The sequence below is a fragment of the Fulmarus glacialis genome, unplaced genomic scaffold (genome assembly GCF_000690835.1).
Source record: "Fulmarus glacialis isolate BGI_N327 unplaced genomic scaffold, ASM69083v1 scaffold22433, whole genome shotgun sequence".
In the NCBI taxonomy this organism is placed as follows: domain Eukaryota; kingdom Metazoa; phylum Chordata; class Aves; order Procellariiformes; family Procellariidae; genus Fulmarus; species Fulmarus glacialis.
In genome coordinates this window covers 26961-40656 of record NW_009201303.1, presented here as the reverse complement: position 1 = coordinate 40656, position 13696 = coordinate 26961, and the positions used below count along the sequence as shown (strand labels likewise).

Here is a 13696-nt window from a genome sequence, read left to right as displayed (position 1 = left end):
CACTGCCCTGCTTCATATTAAATTAGGGGTTATAAAGAAAATATCCTAGTTTACCTCAGGAAAGGATATAGGAGTCTGTGTCTTGATGCAGTGCTTAGAGCCACATCACACTAGAAGGAACGCGTTACAGAAGAAAAGCTGAAATAACCCCACGGGGCTGGAGGGGCAACACGGAATGGGACTCATGAGATACTGCAACAGTGCCTCTCGCAAAAGGGCGTTGTGCACGTCGGCACAGAGCTTCAAACCCATTTTTCTGGGAGCTGCTTAAAGAAAGGATTTGAAAAGGCCAAGTCCTTGTTTCCTAGTGACCTGAAAAGAGTAGAAAGAAAAACCCCATTAGGGAGCTGGGGAGAGGCCAGGGCAGGCAGGGGCCTGAACTGCACACTCGCATTAAGGTCAGCTGCTGTTCTTTGGGATTCAGATGAGATGATTTAGGTTACTCTGCCAGCTGGATCCTCTCAAGGCTGATGCTAAGGAGCACAAAAGCCTTTTGTCCTTCATGGGGAGACTTTCAAGTACAAGGAGTCTGGGTTGTGCTCGCAGTGAGGCTCCTGCCTTTTTCTGTAGGCATTTGAATGCCTTCAATTCAGATAATGTGTGGCTGCATTGTGTAGTCCAGGGGAAAAAAAAAAACCACAGCATTAACATCAATATTGGCGCTTGCTGCTTCCTGTGTTCCAGATATTCCTCAGTTCTGTGAGGTTTGCTTCAGATTTTGAACAAATCTTTGCAAATGACCCCATCACTCTGACAAAGCATCATCTACTATTGCTCCAAACCTGCCATGACATCACCGGGGTTTGGAAGGGGCTCTGATACATGAAGTGTTATCAGACAGGTAATGAGGTACCAGGCACCGCTTTTAGTGACCATTTTCACTGCATTCCTCTCAGACACATCATGAATCAGGTGGGAATGTTTTTCTGTGCGGGTCATAACCTGCACGGCTGTTGCCAGTGGGGCTTTCTGACTCAGCAGACCTGCATCCTGCGTGAAGGCTCTTGGATCTGCTCACCCCCTTCTGAGAAGTAGCTCAGCAGATAGAAGCTCTTCTTTCCTGCTTACCCTGCAGCAGAGATGAAAGCATGTGTGCTGCAGTCTGTTCAGCCGTAGGCTCCAACGCCTTAGGGATGGGCAACACCTATAGACCTGCCTTGGGCAGGCCACAAAATTCTGTATTCATGCACAGATTAAAGAACAGTTCCCCACCCTCAATGTCAGGTCCTGGGAGGAGTTTGCAGGGCTGGGTGCTCACCTGTATGTTTATCAGCTGGCTGAACTGGAGATGTCGTTAATGAACGCCTGTCATTTTACAGCCACAGTTCAAGAGCGGTGGTGTGCTTTGCTCTGCTGCAGGATTTCCCAGATCACTAACAGCATTTTCTGCTTACAGGAGCTCACAGGAAAGCTGCCACGAGAATACCCCCTAGATCCTGGGGAGGAGCCACCTATTGTAAGGAGAAGAATAGGAACTGCCTTTAAACTGGATGAGCAGAAAATCCTGCCTAAGGGAGAGGTGAGGCTGTGCCCTTCCCTTCCAGCCCCGTGTCCCCTCCTCGGGTCTCCAAGACGTCCAGCGTGCATCACATAGGAACCATCAGTCTTACAGTCATTTTTGTTTTAAATAACTGTAGTTGGTCATGGTGCCTTTTTTTTTTTTAAATCCATCAGAACACGGAAACAATGAGAGAGTTGGTGCCCTTAGTTCAGACTCGGAGTAAAGGTTAAACCCTCAAAGTTCAGCCCTGGCTTTGCTAGAGGTAACAGAAATAGCCTGGGTGACCAACTGGACCATGACAGTCCAAGCGCTCTGGTGACCAAGTGCAGTGACTTGTCTGAGTAGGGAGCGCATCAGGAGCGCCTTGAGCCATCTGAGCCCTGCTGCTGCCCAGTGTTGTTACTGCAAACAGCCACTTCTTTCTGCTTCAGTAGCAATCCGAATTCAGATCTCCCCTAACGGGGAGAAAAGCATCACTATTATCCATCTTAGCCCTGCAATGGCAAGATGAAAGCATTTTGCTCCCCAGTCCTTAAACAAAAGAGCTTTCGTCCCTACCTATGGGGAGTTGGAATTATGTTTTTCTAAGTTTGCCAGGGAGTGTTTGTTCTCTTCCCTTGCTCCCACAATGTGCTGGGTCAGTGCCCTGAACCGTGGCTGTGAAAACAGGCCTGCAGCAGCTGTAAGGCGGGACCGGATTCACAGAAAAGCTATTGTCTGCAGAGACGCATTTGTCTCAAGACACTTGTGTATATTCCAGTCTTGAGTTTCTTTTTTATTTTTGTAAGAGGAGAGACTGAAGCTGGTGTGACTGTGCGGTTTAAGGCTCCGTTCAGCCAGGGAATTAACTGTTTGTCGTTTTGTTGGCATTTTCCTTCTGCTGAAAAAATAAACAGCTGGAGCTCTTTAGTTTTGTTCTCAATGGAGCCTGGGAGAGGAATTCCACCGAAGTCAAATATTCATGAACTAGCACATTTAATTAAGCTTTTCAAAGGGAAGCACGGCTTAGCTGAGTTACTCCTAAAACCCCTGCAGTCTGTTGGCTGCTCAGTTATAACCTGATCTCCAGCTTCCCAGATCTCACTGCTACAAGGCAGCTTTTGGGGCCAGCGGGTGAGGAATCTCCTTACTCCAGTGGCAGGCTTAGGTGGGGAGAGCATGAAAGTAAAGCAGCTCCTCCCCATTGCAGGGACTCTGCCTTTTGGCATCAGCAATCCAAACATGATGACTCAGCTTTTCTCTACCTCCCTTTTCACATGTCAAACTTTAAGACTGTGTTGAAAACCATAAATTTCTGTTCTTGAAGAATGATGTTGAGCTGTGTTTATTTGGCTGCCAGTTTGAGAGCATTTAGAGAGGCCAGCGATGATTTTCATGCGCTTTTCAGCAAGTGCAAGCACTAGAAACTCAATTTAAAACAAAAGGTGAAATACTGCCAGTCACATAAATCCATGACTGATATTACCAATTGTGACAAGGACCTGAAGCAAGGCACTTCCATCTGAAGACAGATGATAGTCCTCATTTTCTGAGGCTTTATTTATTGTGGCCTCACTGGAAGAAAATAGACAATTATGGCCAGAAGGAAAATTAATATGTTTTTTCTAAGATGTACTGAATTATTTAGAACTGAATCTGTGAAGGTCTGAAGTGACAGCTCACATCAAACTCTCCGTACCTTTAGTAAGAGCTTTGTCAGAGCAAGATTTGCAGGGAAGGGTCCTATTGTATTTTTTGGTAATCACCTCTACCTGGTCTGTAATTCCTGACTCTGGGAAGGATTTTGCCAGAAGGCGGTAACCAGGTTCCAGGCCTTAAAACTCCGTGGTGTCAAATTAACTTTTAATAAGTTTGGCACTGATAGAGCTTATACTCTTCAAAGCAAAAAGGGATCTGTTAAAAAGATGGGGGGTGGGTTCAGTCTTCAGTAAAGTGAGGGAAATGATAATTACAGATTTAAGGCAATGCGGACTCACCACTGACAGCAAAGGGATTTTTTTTAAGCCAGAAGCCCAGAATAAAAACTTCAGAGAACGATTTCAGTCTGATTAATTCCCACAGCATCAGCTCTTGTAGCATACGCCGCTGCTAAACAAAGAGAAAGGATTTGAATTTGCGTAATGGGGATCTCCATGAGTATATGGCTGTCAGTGCTTGCGATCTCAACTCCCACCATTCACTAGAAGTAAAAAAGTTCATCATTTTTTCCCTAATTTGCAGTGTACTCTGTTCTCCTTTCTAGCAGACTAACACCAAAAACTCCATCGAGCTGGGGAAGGTAGCCAGATCTGTTGCAGATTAGCAAGTACCTCACAGCTTGGGGTCCCAGTGCAGACCAGGAAGCTCTCTATCAGCTTCTGCATAAATTGGCCTAAATCCCTTGACTTTGGAGGATAACTAAAAATCAGTAGGTAGCTTCCAGGGTACACCTGGTTGCATTTAAAAACTCAGCTGAGACCCTGCAAAGGCTAATGTTGGAGACACTAGTCCTCTTTGGTACACAGAAAGCTTGCTGTTACACACTGCTCGCTCTGAAATCACCCTCCTGGCTTGTAACTCAAGGAGACAATTTTCTGGTACAATCAATTGCAGCAGCCCATAATTACTTCAGCGCATACTCTCCCCTGGATTTTGGCCACCATACAGCAAGGAGGAATTAGCCCATCTTTGGCTTTTTTACCCCAAGGAGTTTGGTGAGTGCCAAGCAAACCTGTCAAGAGGGTTAAAGCCGTAGCTTTGCATCAATACATAGCACTGATATCAAATGGGGCTCAAATATGGAGATAGGAAACAGGGAGAAGGAGCGGGTGGGAGGCAGGTGTTACCCATAAGATGGGTGTAAAAGGATGAATGTGTCAGCAGTAGAGAACTGTTGAACTAGGCCATATTGAACTGCATGAAAAGCTAAACAGCACAGCAGGTTTAGGGCTGGAGCACACATGTCCTCCTTGTATGGGTCATCCCTTCCACCAGTTGTGCTCCCAGGGACTTGTGTGAGCAGATGAAGGTGAGATGGGTATGCTCAGGGAGGCCCTGAGATGGGGGGGAGCATCATGATCGTGGATGCTTTGCTGGTGGAGGGCCTTGGTTGGTGGCCACTGGCCAGGTTCAGGGGGAGCTTCCCCATAGCTGGGCTGGGAGAGTTTGGTGGTAGCCAGAATCCACTTGCCTTTCCTCAGGAGGCAGAGCTGGAGCGCCTGGAGAGGGAGTTTGCCATTCAGTCCCAGATCACAGAGGCTGCACGGCGCTTGGCGAGCGACCCAAACGTCAGCAAAAAGCTGAAGAAACAGAGGAAGACATCCTACCTGAACGCCCTAAAGAAACTGCAGGAAATCGAAAATGCCATCAATGAGTATCGCATCAAATCTGGAAAGAAGCCAACCCAGAGAGCCTCCCTGATCATAGAGGGTAAGTGGGGCTCAGTGCCCATGGCATTGCTGAAGGGTTTGTGGAGGGCAGGGAGTAAAATTCTTGCCTTGAACTCATGGCTTGAGGCACAGATTTCTCCTCCCTCCTCTTCCCTCTCCTGACTCCACGGGTGCTGGCAGTTGGGTTGTCCTCTCCTGTACCAGCGTGCTGTCAGCTGGGTGTCTGGGCTGCGTGCCATGCATTAGGGATGTGCTGGTTCACAGCACAAGAAGCAGTGTCAGGCTGTAGATTATAAGTGTGTCAGGAAAGCAGACTGTGACTCCTTTGTTCACCTATAAAATCGCTCTGTTAACGTCTCCTCCGGAGTGGTGCTGTACAAATGTAATTAATGTTAGCAGATTGGGGTGAGCTCTCTAGCTGAAAGGCATCTGTAAAATCAAAGTAGTGGCAGTGTCGTTTCTGTGTTCAAATGCTTTTTTTCTTTTTCTTTTTTTTTACAGTGTAATTCTCAGGGCACTTTATGGTTTACTGGGTTGTTGATTGGTTTTTCATGAAATCCATTAACTTTCTGCTGTGGTTCTTTCTCCCTTGCTGATTTTGCCCTTTCCCTTTGACTTGCAGAGCTTTTCTCTGTGCCTTTGTAGCAGGAACTGAGATTAGAGCTGCTGTATTTGTGACCTGGGTACCAAGTTGCACCGCAGTCAGGGATAACAGACAGCCGTGAGGACATGGGATGCGGGAGGCAGCTCAGACGTGTGCATGCTGAGGACATGAGAGCTTCTCCTGATGCTACAGAGGATGCTCAGAAGGCATTTCCCTGAATTACACAAAACTGGTACCTAGTGTGGGCCTGTAGTTAGCAACAGGATGATCATTTTAAGAAGGCAGAGATCAACCCAGAGTCCTTAAGGCCTGAGAAATAAATCTCACTAATGGCACCATGCCATTTTGCATCCTCTGGGGATCTCAGCTCTCCGTTGTGACTCAGTCTTAATCCCCATTAATTGAAAAGAGTTAGGAACTCCTTGAAAGGCAGCCTGCTAGTGAGAGACCTGGCCTGCAGCTCTGCCCTCAGAGACTGAGAGTGGGCTGAGTCAGTTGTTTATAGGAATCTTGCCTCTCGGCTATGTGAGGAGGAAGATGTGGGTGACTGCTTAAGGGTAGGATTCAGTGGATGAAGATCACGGTGCAGTTCAGCACTCAGTCACTGTGATTCTTAGGACCATCTGACCACATTTCCATTTTCTTCCCCTCAGAAGGAAACATTGCCAGTGAAGACAGCTCCCTCTCAGATGCCCTTGTTCTCGAGGATGGTATGTTGGCTGCTATATGTTCTAGAGGGCGGGAAGGAAACAGGGAAGGATGTGTGAACTCCTGATTGACACAGGAACTATTCTGTGTAATAACCCACCCAAAATTCCCAGTACCAAAAACGCTCTGGACTGAGAGCGGTTTCCTCTGACTCTAACTTGTAGTCAGACATCAGGCCTGGAGCAGTGAGTATTGCCATGGTTACTGCTCTGAATTCTTTCAAAAGACTGTCCCAGAATGCCCCCTTATTTTCTCTTAAGGTTTCAGTTGTTTTAATGCATCACACGCTCTTGCTGGCCATTCCCTCCCAAAATGGGAATGTCAGCCGGTGCACTTCTGAAAGTTGGGTGTTCAGGTTGCTCCTGAACACAACCAGGGGAAGCAGGGTAAGGAAGCAGGCTCTGGAGGTGTGATGGTGTCCCCCGGGGTTGTGCTGCCATTGGAGGTACCACACAGCCATCACCTCTCTCCCTTCTTCTCTTCACAGAGGATTCTCAGGTCACCAGCACAATATCCCCTCTCCAGTCCCCACACAAAGGACTCCCTCCCCGGCCACCCTTGCACAACAGGCCTCCTCCTCCACAGTCACTGGAAGGCCTCCGCCAAATGCATTACCACCGCAATGACTATGACAAGTCCCCCATCAAACCCAAGATGTGGAGCGAGTCATCCTTGGATGAACCCTATGAGAAGGTCAAGAAACGCTCCTCACACAGTCATTCCAGGTAAGCCAGCTATCTTGAAGCTCCATCACACAGATACCTCCTGCTTTCAGGAGGGACAGGTGTGAGCCCTTTCAAAATTTACAAAGCTGTCCCTTATCAAAAGGAGACTTTTAGGTGTTTTGGCCAATAGGCATGTCATAAAAATAGGCTGCAGCCACATGACTGCTGCTTGGTATCTCAATGTTATCTTAAAAAACATTTAGAAAGGAAGGATGGTGGATAATCTGAGGGCTTTGACAGGGCTTGGCCTTGACCTCCGGCTACTGCAGAAGCACAAGCTCTGGGACGCAGCTCAGAGCAGCAGCTGACCCAACTCCCACTCACCCCCATGAGATCACAGGCACATGCCCGAGATCTGGAAAGAGGTGTGGGAGCCCCTTCCCCAAATTCGTGCTCGGGAACTAAAGCAGGGTGTTTGCTCTGCAGCAGTCACAAGCGGTTCCCCAGCACCGGGAGCTGTGCCGAGGCAGGAGGGAGCAGCTCGCTGCAGAACAGCCCCATCCGGAGCCTTCCCCACTGGAACTCCCAGTCCAGCATGCCATCAACGCCAGATCTACGGGTACGCAGTCCACACTACGTCCACTCCACGCGGTAAGTCTTCCCGGCTCCGGTCTCACCTTGCTTACCCTGAAATAAATATTCTTTGCTTTATCTTTCGCCCAGTATATTAATTAGTTCCCAGTTCAGAAAAGGATACGAACCAATCCTGTTCACATGAGAGGCTGAAGTACTGTTGCCAGTAGGGAATCTCTCCTGAACTGAGATCCTGATAAATACCCTTCAGATAAATGTGATCCTACCTCTCATCTCATTCTCAAAGTAATCAAGCTTTTCTTCCACTGGGACCTTTCATCTCAGGGACTGCTTATAGGTGCTACAAACCCCATGCCGCTTTTAAAAGGGATGTGGTACCACTACTAAATTCTGCAGTAAATTCCTCTATGGATCCAGCTGGAGCTAACATGTTCTTTCCTGTCTGATACAAAATGTTGGGTAGTGTTAATTCTCTCTCATAGATAAAATGTTTGCACATGTGTGATCTTAATGTGGAGAGAGAGCCTGTATAAAGCAATCCACCTGAGGATCCAGGTGGCAGTGGAATAAGCCCAGGGTTGAGAGGAAAGAGCTGAAGTGTGTAAGGGAAGTGATTTGATGTGGCCCAATTTAGGATTTCTACAAACTGTTCAGCTTCATTGCTATTTTGCTCTCGTGGCAAACTCCATGGACACTGTGGGAAGCAGAGCTGAGCCAAAGCTGTGTGCTGTTAGGTATCCTGCCGAAGGGGTAGTGCTAACATCATTTAGCTCAGCATAAATCAAAGAGTCGTGCCAACACATCAGACTCAGGCAGAGACGATACAAGGCATTAAGGCCCTGGGTTACGTTTGTTACAAGTTTTTGGCTGAGAGTACCTTTAAAGAGTGCAATGTTTGTTACACTGGAGCCAAGCTGCGTGAGAAATGAGCCTGGCACAGGGCTTGAGAAGTGGCCTTGACCGGGTAGGGGCCATTTGGGTGTTTGAAACAACCATTGCTCAGTCTGTGGCTCATTCATGAGCTGCATGCCCTGGCCTTGGCCATCCGTCACGCGGGTGTGTGACTCGTTGCGGGGCGTTCCTGCTCCTTGAACGGATGGCTGAAGCTCTCCAAACAACCGGGGTAAATAGAGACCACCCAGACTTGGCTGTGAATTGAGCCTTGAAAACTTGTGATTCGGGGTGGTTGCCTGAAGGGCTGTCAGCTGCTGACAGTCCTACACATGCTACCCATGGCTGGGCCCTGCTAAAAGCTAGCTGCTTGACAGAGGTGACTTTTTCAAAGGCCAGTGAAGAAATTGCTACATTCTGGGCTAAGTATGGGCAGTCTGCCTGTCTGTCTCACACCAGGTGGATTGTATCTGTGCAGGGCATTCAAAGGCCACTTGCAAGGGGATCCCACCACCTTTGAGGCTAAGGTCTCGGGAGTTGCAGAGCTGGAGTGAGGTGAACCTGGTAGCACAGGGATGGTGCTGATTCAAACAGCTCTGCCACAGGGCTGCACCAGCAAAGCCGGGGCTTGAGGTCCCCAGACCCAGACTGGCTCTTTCCCAGGGTGGCCAGCCACAGAGGAATTGGGCTGGGCAAGGGTTTATCTCCCATATGGTGTCTGAATGCCACCATCAAGGAGACTGGAGAGGAACAGGAGTAGGACCTAATCACCCCGAACCCTGAGGCAGGGGAAGCAGGTTGCTTTGCAGCCGGCAGCCCCACGGAGTGCTGGAGGGGTCCAGGTTTTCAGTGCCCTCATAGTCCCTTGCCTGTGAAGCTGGCCTTGTGTGCAGAAGGGAATAGGGAGTGCTTCGTCCTGTTGACTTACCAGCCTGGATTTTTTTCCTGGTACCTGCAGGTCAGTAGACATCAGCCCGACCAGACTGCACAGCTTAGCTCAGCACTTTAGACACCGGAGCTCCAGTTTGGAGTCGCAAGGCAAGCTCCTCGGCTCAGAAAATGAGACAGGGAGCCCCGATTTCTACACCCCAAGGACTCGTAGCAGTAATGGCTCTGACCCCATGGACGACTGCTCTTCCTGCACCAGCCATTCCAGCTCTGAGCACTACTACCCTGCTCAGATGAACCCCAACTACTCCACCCTGGCAGAGGACTCCCCGTCAAAAGCCAGAGAGAGGCAGAGGCAAAGGCACAAATCGGCGGGCAACCTGGTCTCTTCCAATTCGGGGAGTATGCCCAACCTGGCTGCGAGGAACGGGACAGGGCACCACCGCGTCTACCTGCACAGCCAGAGCCAACCCTCCTCCCAGTACAGGATCAAAGAGTATCCCCTGTACATCGAGGGCAGCTCCACGCCCGTGGTGGTGCGGAGCCTGGAGAATGACCAGGAGGGACACTACAGCGTGAAAGCACAATTCAAAACCTCCAACTCCTACACAGCGGGGGGGATGTTTAAGGAGAACTGGCACGGGGATGAAGTGGACTCTGTCAGGCTCACCCCCTCCCGCTCCCAAATCATAAGGACTCCATCGCTGGGCAGGGAGGGCCACGAGAAAGGCTCGGGTAGGACTGCCGTGTCGGACGAGCTGCGGCTCTGGGACCAGCGGTCCACGTCCCCCCGCCTCTCGCACACGAGCTCCACTTCCTCGGACAGCAGCTCCCAGTACAGCACATCTTCGCAAAGCACCTTTGTGGCGCACAGCCGGGTCACGAGAATGCCTCAGATGTGTAAAGCAACGTCAGGTGAGAGACGGTCCCAGGCAAAGGGTCGGGAGGGACGGGGGCCTCATGCAGCCCGGATTCATGCCAGGCATTACACCCCAGCTGGAGAGCAATGCCAGACCGTAGCACGTTATCTGGCCTTCACATGCTGCTCGCCAAGCCTGTAGGAGTAACACTGGGGGGCAAGCCTTGTCCGAGACACTCATCGAGTGAGAATTTTTTTCCATAGAAATCATCACTTTGCAATGATGGGTTCAAAAGACAGGGAGGGACCAAAGCCCTGTTGTTGCCAGGTCCTTCCTCAGAGTGCAGTTGGGTTTTGGGTGACGGCACTGGGGGCCGAACGTGGAGAAACCATGGGAGGGGTCACTCTTAGTAATCACAGCGAGGGGAGTGATGAAGCAAGCGGGGGCTCAGCACAGACTAGGAGCATGCATGTCCTCAGTGAAACACCGAAAGCATGAGAAAGGTTAAATGGGGTGCATCCCAGTCCCTCCACCCTCTGTGAAAATGTTTGAGCGATGACATCTTTGTTCACTGCTGAGACTTGGTTTTCCCATGCAGCTCCAGTAGCTGTGCTGATAATACCCTGAAATTCAGAGCACTTAAGTTTGTGCAGTATTATGCCTCTCTGTCATGTACAGAGCTTTGCTCTCCTCTGTGCTGTTAATATTAAATGGTAAGAAAACAGCCAAATTCATTAAACTGAGGAGGCCATTGTGTGTTATGAAACAGTCCAAGGTTAAATATTTACTGGCCATCAGTCACCGCTGGACAAGCCAGTTTGGATAGATCAAGGACTTGCTAAAAACCTGAATCCAGCCCCGCATGGATGGGATTGCTGGTTAATCAGAGTTTGCACCGTGCCCATCCCCACCCTTCCACGAGCCTCAGGCTTGGTATTGGCGATACCGTTGCTCCGGCCTCGCTTGCCACAGGAGCAGCCTCCCTGAGCAGACCGGTGCATTGTCCACCCATGCTGGCTGTTGGCCTTCTGACATCCCAGCATTGCGCCTGGTCCTCGGTGACCACCACGCTGACACCAGTGGGGCTTTGTATTCACTCCTGACTCCAGCGTGGAGTCAGAGAGGCAGTTTGACACCAGGCTCCTCATGGGCCACCAACAGCTGCCCGAGAAGAGACTGATTTATGTGTGATGCCAACACTCGCAGGAGGCCCAGATGTGGACCAAGACACAATCAAATAGCTGCTGGAACCCCCTTTGATTAAGCGGCATTTCTGTTCCACCCAGCAACACAAAATGCTTGAACATTGGAAAGCTTTGCCTTGCTTAGCTTTGGAAACCATACCAGTTCAGTGAGGTAATCTAGAAAGGAAAATGGTGGGGTTGGGGGAGAGCATGTAAAAACTGCTGTCAATCAGTCCGTTCCCCCACCCAGCTGGGTCTTTACATCTACATGTGATATCTGGGCAGCACAGTGTCGAGTGTACTCAGTAATCGCAGCTTGTCGTGACCAGTTGGCAGTGTACATTAGTTTTGCTTTCAGAGTCAGCTCCCAGTTACAGCTGGAGGATACTGATCTCGGGGGTTGTCGGCTCCAAGGAGCAGATTCAAATTTGTTTCTCTCTTGAAGGGTCATTTGGCAGCAGCTAAAGAATTTGACAGCACAGAAGGGGATACCACGTAGAAACATCCATCATTTTAGCTGATTAGCCCTAGCCGATAGGTCTATTGGACTTCACGTTGTCCTTCAAAGAGGATCATACTTCTAGGCATATATTAAATTCAGAAGGTCAACTCTGTACAGACTTGAGGAGTCAGGTGTATTTCTTAGCTAGACTCTCACTGGGGAAACTACCCCGAGAATCACTGCCAATGGTATATTTTTAGTTCAGCTTGCTTCTATCTTCATTGAAGTAAGATAAGCCTTCCTCTGGTCCCACAGTAGTCATGTCAGCAAATGACAAAGTGAAAGGTAGTTGTAGCTTTTGAAATCTTCAGAGCTGTCTTCCTCATTTGCACGTGAAGCAGTGTACTTGTCCAGACTCTCTCCAGTGCCAGCTCTGGCTCCTAGGGACACAGAGCATCTCCCACCACCCCTGGAAGCAGGAGGCTGAGCCTGACAGGCTGGGGTCCTCCAGTTCAGGTCCCATGGAGATGCACAGCCAGGCCATGCCAGTCCAGGCAGCAGCAAAACCGATTAGCTTTCACGATGGGAGAAGTGCGGTGTTTCCTAGGCAGGGCTCCGGAGAGTCCGGGTTGTTGTATTCAGCTGGAGGCTGGGCTGAAACTGAGGACAAATCCAGCCCGTGACATGCAGCAGCATCAGCACCAGGCTGGGTGCTCCCGTGCTGCATTCGGGCACAGCCATCCAGGAACAGGATGAGGTCTGACTCCCAGGCTGTGTTTACTCACAGCAGGACACGTTTCTGCTGGTCTGACCAGCTGATGCTTCTGAACCACCCTGACCCTTGTGCCCTCACCTCACCGGTTATTTTTCTCCACCCTTTGGTTATTTTTCAGCTGCCTTACCTCACAGCCAGAGGAGTTCAACACCGTCGAGTGAACTAGCAGCCACGCCGCCGGGCAGTCCCCATCACATTCTCGCATGGCAGACTGGGTGAGTGCCAGTGGGATCGGGTTAGAGAATTCACCTCGCTCAGTGCCAGTGAGAAAAACCTCCCTGCACACAAGCAAAGGGAGAGCACAGGTACAGGGAACATTTTCCAGGTGCTCAATAGCCTACGCCATTTCCAGCCTCCCACCCGTGCTCTCGTAGCGGTGGAGCTCTAGTTTAGGCTGACCAAGACGTGGCAGTGCCATCCGCACCCAGCAGCACTGCTCCAAGCAGTGCCGGATCCACAGGGAAAGAAGCCTTGCAGGTTCTTCTTGCCTGGACAGTCTCCTTCCTCCAATTTTCCATATGTCGAAATAGCTGATCTTTTTTTTAGCAACCATCACACTGGCTGTCCAGACCAAGGAGATCTTTGTTGTAAAGGCAAGGTTAGGTGTCTACAATATTTGTGTGTGCAGCAACCACATTTTTCTGCTAGGTTTTCCCTAGCAATGTGTCTTAATGACTATTAAGTGCGTCTTTTTTTCAGCTACCACTAACTTAACGTGCTTCGCCAAAGTGTGAGTGAGTCATTAAATGCAGGTAGCCATTACTCATGTAAATATAGTAATTGGGTTCCTTGGCACCTCTTTGTGAGGGAGGGAGTTCCAGGAGTAAACAGAAAGCCTTTTGCAAACTCCCATGGGTATTCTCTAGCAATCTCCTGTAATTCTGTCCTGCCTCATGAAATAAAGATCACTTCCAGATCCCATCTAACTCAGCATGTCCCAGATTTCTGCATCTAAATTGAGTTTGGTGAGATCAGCTAGAAAGTTTCAGACTACAGTCTTCAAAATACCGTAGGCCCTAGAGTAGGAAAACAGATATGATCCCGAGTTGTGAATTGGGACTGGTAACTTTGCAAACATTTCACTGTGCAGCCACTGGAAAATCTCATGCTCTTTAATTTCTTCTGGTCCAATTTTTCTTATTTTTCCATTCAAGAAAACTCCTGCACCCTGTCTCTCATAGCAAAAATGTATCAAGCTAAATTCTCAGCTGGTGAA

At 49.4% G+C, this 13696-nt stretch overlaps 1 protein-coding gene across 1 annotated transcript in view; it reads left to right on the top strand.

The window, feature by feature from the left end:
- FRMD4A (FERM domain containing 4A) overlaps positions 1 to 13696 on the top strand; it is a 32558-nt gene that overhangs the window by 16259 nt on the left and 2603 nt on the right. The window contains exons 4-10 of the mRNA XM_009573905.1: positions 1397 to 1519; positions 4681 to 4909; positions 6127 to 6183; positions 6669 to 6906; positions 7333 to 7497; positions 9290 to 10134; positions 12599 to 12695. Of these exons, the coding sequence (XP_009572200.1) occupies positions 1397 to 1519; positions 4681 to 4909; positions 6127 to 6183; positions 6669 to 6906; positions 7333 to 7497; positions 9290 to 10134; positions 12599 to 12695 (1754 nt within the window). The remainder of the gene's footprint in view (positions 1 to 1396; positions 1520 to 4680; positions 4910 to 6126; positions 6184 to 6668; positions 6907 to 7332; positions 7498 to 9289; positions 10135 to 12598; positions 12696 to 13696) is intronic.